Source organism: Seriola lalandi, unplaced genomic scaffold (genome assembly GCF_002814215.2).
Source record: "Seriola lalandi dorsalis isolate HSWRI2012SDOR001 ecotype SW California unplaced genomic scaffold, Sedor1 jcf7180002054780, whole genome shotgun sequence".
Lineage (NCBI taxonomy): Eukaryota > Metazoa > Chordata > Actinopteri > Carangiformes > Carangidae > Seriola > Seriola lalandi.
The window spans coordinates 116,804-124,136 of record NW_019525333.1 but is presented as its reverse complement, the minus strand read 5'-3'; the positions used below and the strand labels follow the sequence as shown (position 1 = coordinate 124,136).

At 46.9% G+C, this 7,333-nt stretch overlaps 1 protein-coding gene across 1 annotated transcript in view; it reads left to right on the top strand.

Annotated features, from left to right (window-relative positions):
- The window catches only part of gatad2b (GATA zinc finger domain containing 2B), a 34,426-nt gene extending 27,171 nt beyond the window's left edge, over positions 1-7,255 (top strand). Inside the window, exons 5-11 of the mRNA XM_087179078.1 lie at positions 752-755; positions 1,948-2,118; positions 2,702-3,071; positions 3,181-3,383; positions 4,363-4,473; positions 5,845-6,055; positions 6,530-7,255. Coding sequence (XP_087035204.1) covers positions 752-755; positions 1,948-2,118; positions 2,702-3,071; positions 3,181-3,383; positions 4,363-4,473; positions 5,845-6,055; positions 6,530-6,666 — 1,207 coding nt within the window. The 3' untranslated portion in view covers positions 6,667-7,255. The remainder of the gene's footprint in view (positions 1-751; positions 756-1,947; positions 2,119-2,701; positions 3,072-3,180; positions 3,384-4,362; positions 4,474-5,844; positions 6,056-6,529) is intronic.
- Positions 7,256-7,333: the final 78 nt, after the last annotated feature.

The following is a 7,333-nucleotide window of genomic DNA, read 5'->3' as shown; positions in this document are numbered from 1 at the left end:
TGTGTGTGTGTGTATTTGGTGGTAGGAGCTAGCAGCAGGTTAGTTAGCTAAGGCAGCTAACAGAAGGTGAAGCTGGGTCAGAAATCAGTCCAGACCTCCAGGTGATTTTATCATCACAACTAGTGTTTGTTACGGTCATGTGTGGTCAGCTGACCTAACATCACGCTCACCTGGCTGTGCAGTGTGTCACCTGTCTTCAGGTGCAGCTCCATCATATCTGGAACCTCCCTTTAAGAAACATCTGGTTCATGTGAGTCCACCAGGTCTAAAGAAGTCCAGGGGCCGGTTTCAGAGAGACCGAGACCGTCTGAATTCAACTGCTGCACGAAGCAGTTTAGCTCTTGATTATCTGAAGCCGGACTGTGGTACAATGAATTCTGGGTAAATTAAGACTTTTTTCCAAATAAAATGTCAGCAAACCACAGATTATGAGCCATGTTTTCCTGTTTTTTGTTGTTGGGTGCTACTGGTCAGCGCAGGTGTCATTGCTTGTTACCATGGTAACATTGTTCTTAAACCTGAGTTAACCTGGTGGTTAGGTGTTTATTTTGTTTGGCTGTGGCTGGACTGACACGACAGACTGTGCTACATCTGGTCCTGGTCCTGGTCCTGGTCTTCACCATTTAGTCCGGGCCTAGACCTGACTGACTGAGTGACTGACGTGTTTGGTGTTGTCGTGGTTATAAACTCTTTATTCTGATTATTCCTGTGTCGTGTTTCCTTGTTCTCGTCCTTCTGTAACTTTGTGCAGAAAGGTCTGTTTAAATAAAGTTTATAATTATGATGTAAGATGGAGGTGCAGGTTGAACCAGGATTAAGATGCTGGCGCAGACTAACAGGAGGACTCTCCTCTCTGATGATGAAACAGCCTTTTGTTCTTCATGTAGCTCTGCTCCTCCATTACATGTTAAGATGGTATTAAATATTCAGCTGTGTGTGTGTGTGTGTGTGTGTGTGTGTGTGTGTGTGTGTGTGTGTGTGTGTGTGTTATCGGCCTGTTTTGTTTGGATGGTGATGTTCTGCCCCCTGCTGTCAGCTCTGAGTATCTCATCATAAATACCTTGTATACTAAAAGGAGATATACACAGTGTTGTGGCTAAAGCTAATGCTAACACAATAGCCCTGTAATAAACCCCACCTTCATCCAGAACCTCTGTTAGTTTTACCTGATAAACTGGAGCCAGAATGTCCTGAGGTACTTGAACTAAACACAATATTATAATAATAATAATAATAATAATAATAATTACACACACACACACACACACACACACACACACACACTGTTTTAAAACGAGTCCAAACCTGCAGCAGCTTCTTCACAGATGAGACGTTCAGGAGCAGCTCAGTTAAAACGGATTGTAAAGACTAATGGAACCAGTGAACATGAAGTTTGACTGAGGTGTCATGGGACTAAGTTTATAAACTACAGTGTTTTACATTAGTTTGCTCACCCGAGTACACCTGTCACACACTGAAGGACACACAGAGTGTTTACCTCAGAGAGACACTGCTCTGTTCGTCACTGACTCATCAGACACATGAACACAACTTCATCACTTCCTCCAGAATTATTACATAAAAAAATCATGCTTTTAATGTGAAAAACACCAGGAAGTGCTGAGTTTTGTTGATGTTGTTTTAAGATGGATCAGGAGTAGAGATGACCTCAGTGTGAGTATAATGTGACTGTAGTGGTTTTACCTGGCCTTTGTGTCTGTTCTGGCCACGCCCCCGGCTCTTATTTGATGTAAAATGAGGAAGAACACAGCCAATCAGAATCAGCTGTAGATGCGAGTCACGTGTGTGTGAGCGTAAGCCGCTAACGCCATCTTCCGCCATCTTGGAAAAGCTGCTTCTGATTTCCACTGACAGTTGAAACATGTCAACGAGAGGCTTCGACTCTTCCTGTCATGAAACTCAAAGCTCTGTCTTTCCTCTCTGCAGGGTCACACAGTCATCAGGTCAGCAGCTAATGCTAACCTGCCGCCCATGCTAATGTCCCAGCGAGTGATAGCCCCCAACCCCGCCCAGCTGCAGGGCCAGAGGGTCTCCTCCAAGCCTGGGATGTCTCGCTCCAGCTCCAGCAGCATGGCCAACGCCGTCAGCTACCAGCAGGTATGGACTCATTCAGAGCCCAGCTACAGCACACCTGATCACTGCCATCACAGGTCACAGGTCACCACAGGTCACCACAGGTCACCACACGTCACCACAGGTCACCACAGGTCACCACAGGTAATCATAAAGTATTTGTTTTCTGAATATTTTAAAATCCTGTATTCTTTATGTGCACGTTTCTTCTTCTGTGCCTTTGTTGGTGCATCGCTGCACATGTTGACATGTTACCACCACCTGTAGATCAGCAGTGTGACATCACTGGTGACATCACCTACACGTGGGAGTCCTTGTGCGTCTTCATGAGACGAACAAAACAAGTCCCACTCACAGACACCCGGCTCCTGAAGGTCAGGACAGTCGGACTCTATCATGAGAACCTGAGACCCATCAGAACCATCAGACCCAGAGAGTCTGTTTGGATCCGCTCAGGTCTTAGAAACACTCAGACCTGAACCTGTGAAAACCTCAGTCTCACAACCCGACACTGTCACCACTTAAAGATCCCACTGACAAACTGACGTACGAACACCGACACCTGCAGCAGACGTACTGAACCATGAACTTGTGTGTCTCCTCACAGGCCAGCCAGCAGGTGGCAGCGTCCCAGCGCTCAGGCTCCAGCGCCATGTACATGAACCTGGCCCACATGCAAGCAGCGGCGGCGGCGGGGGCCGGCGGGGTAGCCGGCGGCCTGGGCGGGTCTTCGGCCGTCAGCCCGTCCACCATGTCTGGGTCGGCCAGCGGAGGGGTGAGCTCCATGGCCGACCAGGCCAGCAGCCAGGCGGCGGCCAAGCTGGCCCTCAGGAAGCAGCTGGAGAAAACCCTGCTGGAGATCCCTCCCCCGAAACCTCCCGCCCCGCTCCTCCACTTCCTGCCCTCCGCCGCCAACAGCGAGTTCATCTACATGGTGGGCCTGGAGGAGGTGGTGCAGAGTGTGCTCGACAGTCAGGGTAAGTGTGTGAACATAAACCTGAGGAGGAGCTGCACCTTCAGACAGAAACTGAAAGGTGTCTGTCCATCACTGTCCTCAGCTCACCTGTCCCTGTGTCTCCTCTGCAGGTAAACTCAGAGGGACGCTGGCCCGCATGGAGCCGTTCTTCTGCGCCCAGTGCAGAACCGACTTCACCCCTCACTGGAAGCAAGAGAAGAGCGGGCGAATCCTCTGTGAGCAGTGCATGACGTCCAATCAGAAGAAGGCTCTGAAGGCGGAGCACACCAACAGGCTGAAGAACGCCTTCGTGAAGGCTCTGCAGCAGGAGCAGGTCAGCGTCACGCCTCCGCCTTTCAAATCAACACATCAACTTACACTGAATAGCACCGCCATCATCATCATCATCATCATCATCATCATCTCACTGCGCAGCTCCACAGGTTTTATTACAGGTCGTATTTTACCTCACGCTCCACACGTGTCCCGCCTCCGTGAAGATGATGATGATGTCACACCTGACTTCAGGAAGTATCCAGACCCCTTCACTTTATTCTGCTGTCGACTGAAATTCAGTGTTTTTACCCATCAATCAATAATCTATAATCACAAAGTGAAAACATCTGTCTTGACATTTTTCAAAATCGATCAAATATTAGAAATGAACTGAAGTCTTCAGACCTCAATCCAGTTCTCTGAAGCTCCTCCCTGACCCCGGTCCTCCTCAGCTGGTTCTGCTGTGATCACTCAGGTCCATGGTCTCTGTCCTGACCTGCAGCTGGACTGTGGGACCTGGTTCACACAGGTGTGACTCACCTCCGGGTCCGGACACCTATCAGTGATAAACAGGAAGCAGCTGATCTCAGTTTGGAGCCGCAGTGAAGAGTCTGAAGACTTTGGTTAATGACAGATTTCAGTTTTAGATTTTTAATCAACGTGCAAAAGTTTCTACAAACATGTTTTCACTTTGTCATGAGTGAGTGTTGACTGATGGGAAACAACACGACACTGAGCAGGAAGTGAAGAGGTCTGAAAACTGACCACGAGGAGCAGAGGGATGAACGCAGCGGAGCGACGAAGTGATGAAATAAAATATGTGCAATAATCTGGTTAATGTATCTACATCTGTAAGAACTTAAAGACCCGATCGTCACTGGAGCTTACATCCTGAAGAGAGCTGATAAAAACAGGCGGCAACATCCTTTCATTCATCCTTCCCTCTCTGACAGTTTCTTTACCTGTGATGTACTGACACAGAAACATGTCACCTGTGGATGTGAGTGTAATAATCCTCGTGTGTCTGTCCGTGTCAGGAGATCGAACAGAGGCTGCAGCAGCAGGCCGCCCTCTCTCCCAGCTCGGTCCCGACCGGCCCCAACGCCTCCAAGACTGACTCCATGATCCGACATCATGCCCTCCGCCAGGTACGCCGCAGCATGTCACCTGACAGTCCACCGCCCACCTGCCTTCACCTCTGTTTTATATATATTTTCTTTTTATTCATATAATCAATGTACAATAGACGATAGGGAATGAATTTACAGAAAGAAATAACATTTGATAAGCGATGGAGGAAATGATCCGAGGCTTCAGCACAGACAGAAATAAACCTGAAGATTTGGACAAAGAGAAATTAAAACAAAATAAAAATGGGAAAATAAATAAAAACAAGTTGAGACGAAAAGCACGAGAGAGCCAGGAAACAAAAGCAAGGATCAGGAAATAGATTTTCTGGCCTTTCTATTCATTTTCTCCATCAACTTCATTGATTTTAAATAAGTTAAGTTAAATAAAATACATAAAAACATTAAAAGGTTTAGCTGCCATCCCACTCGCCAGAATGAATATTATATTTATACAAAATAACAAAGTTAACAATCTGCTTCACCTCCGTTATAACGTTGGAAAGAGTTCACCAATAACAATCATCTTCACTTCACATCATTGTCATTGATTGATTATTGATCGTCGCTGCTCCTAACAAGTTTAACCATGGTAACGTTTCATTGGTCGCCTGTCAGTGACATCACATCCTCTGTGATCATGTGTCAGTGTGTCTGTCTGGCAGAAGATCTTTTATTTAGTTTAGTTTAGTTCCTGTTTATTTAGACTTTTATTTAGTTTTAAGCCGCAGACACTTTTTCAGCTCGTTGTTAGAAGCAGATGATTTTAGTCGTCGGACGTTTGGATCTTTATCAGAGAAACAAGCTGCTCAGCTGCAGCTGCTGGAGACGTCCTGTGTCTCTGAAGAGCGTCGCTGAATCTCTGATGTTTAAATCAAACTGTTTTATTTCTCCTGGTTTTAATCCCCTGGTGTGTTTGTTGTGGAGAGGAGGAAACTTCTCTCATTCAGCTGCAGGTAAAAACCTGCTGAACGTCTGGTTCATAAGTTATTAAAGAAACAGTCAGAACAAAGGTTAGCATGAGTCTCAGCTGTGACTCTAACCCTGAGTCTCTGTCTTCTGCACAGCGTCGCTCAGACTCTGACTTTAAATGTCAAACTGCTTCATTCAGTGTTTTTAACGGCTAGAATCAGCGGGTCTGTTTGATTTCCTGAACCACTCACACTGAAGGAATCCAAACCGGGAGGAGCTTACGGTGGTGAAGACAACAACTCCCATGATCCCACGCTATTTCATGACGTCACCCAACGCCGTCGCCTGTGTGTTTAATCACTGACTTTATTAGAAAGAAACAAACACAGACCTGCAGCTGTAACCAGCTGGTATTTACAGGATAAGTGACTGAAACACTGTCGGTCTGCTGAAGTTAATGAGATGTCTTTCCTCCCTCAGGCTCCTCAGCCTCAGGCCTCCCTGCAGCGAGGTCTGTCCAACTCGGCGCGAGGCGTCCTGTCAAACTTCGCTCAGGCCTCCCAGCTGTCGGTGGCCAGCAGCCTCATGGGAATGACCAGCGCCAAGCACTGCGGCAGCGGCGGAGGCGGCGGCAGCAGTAGCAGCAACAGACTGCAGCACGACAGCCGTCGCCAGATCTACAACATCCCAGGTACCGACTGAGCGGCGGCAAGTGTTTGTGTGACGTCCCACTCAGAGTCTCATGACCAGCGTCTGCTGATTCAGCTTCAGTTATTGATCCGATAACGACGAGTGTTTAAGTTCAGCAGGATCAATATTTGATCAGCTTTACTTTGTAACCCTGTAGTCACATTACCTGAACTCTGATACCATCATTTAATTATATGTTTTATTTAAAAAAAACACCTGAAACATAAAATAAATTAATATAATTATATATTATAATAAAAAACACCTGAAACATAATGATATGTCATGAACAGCTGAAACACGGAGGGAGCAGGTGAATGTGGAGGAAGCGTCCACTAGAAACAAGTCGTATCAGGCCTAAGAGCCTGACTCTAACAGGGTTCTGGTTCTGGTTCTGGTTCTCTGCAGTGGGACGTGAATAAAAGTGTAAACTGTTTTCGGACTTCGCCCTGACGTGTGTGTCTTGTCCCCACAGGGTTAAATATTGCCTATCTGAACCCAGCGGCAGTCGGAGCCCATAAGAGCTCCAGCTTAGCGGACCGGCAGAGAGAGTACCTGTTGGACATGATCCCACCTCGATCCATATCGCAGTCCATCACCGGACAGAAATGAGCCCCGACCAGCCCTCCTGCCCCACTGATGCCACCCTCATCCTGCCCTCCTACCCCCACCCCCACCCCCCATACTGAAGCACTCCCAGTTCAACCAACATCCCCACCCCCAGCCCCATCGCATGCAGTGCCTGTCCGTGTGCCTACCTTAAACCAACCCATGAAAACCCACCAAGTTGGACAAAGACACTAAACTGTCGGTGCATCTCAAATGTTCTTATGATAGTAAAAATCTTCTTCGTCAGCGTTGTTTAACAATTATAATTCCCATTATTATCGCTGTTGGTAGCACTATTATTATACCTTGCTTCAGTTACTCTTACTCATTATGCTTTTTTCTTTTGTAAGTGTTTGGTCCATTTTTTGTTTCTCTGCTGTCGCTCCTTTACTGCAGGAGAGACGGCGAACCATCGTAGGGTCGCCTCCGACCTCATAGAGGATTTCTTCTCAATTATAAAGCTTAGATGTGACTATTGCTAGTAACAGAAGATCAACAGGGTGCATTCTGGTTGCTATGCAACATAAAGTTTAATAACTTTAGCTCGCTAACTTGAAGTAACAAGGAAGATTCTGATAGGAACAAAAACAAAGTTGGTAACTGCTCCGCCTGCTCTTGAAAAGAGGATGAAGAGCCTGTTCTAAAAATGGAGAATGTGAGGGGGGGAGGG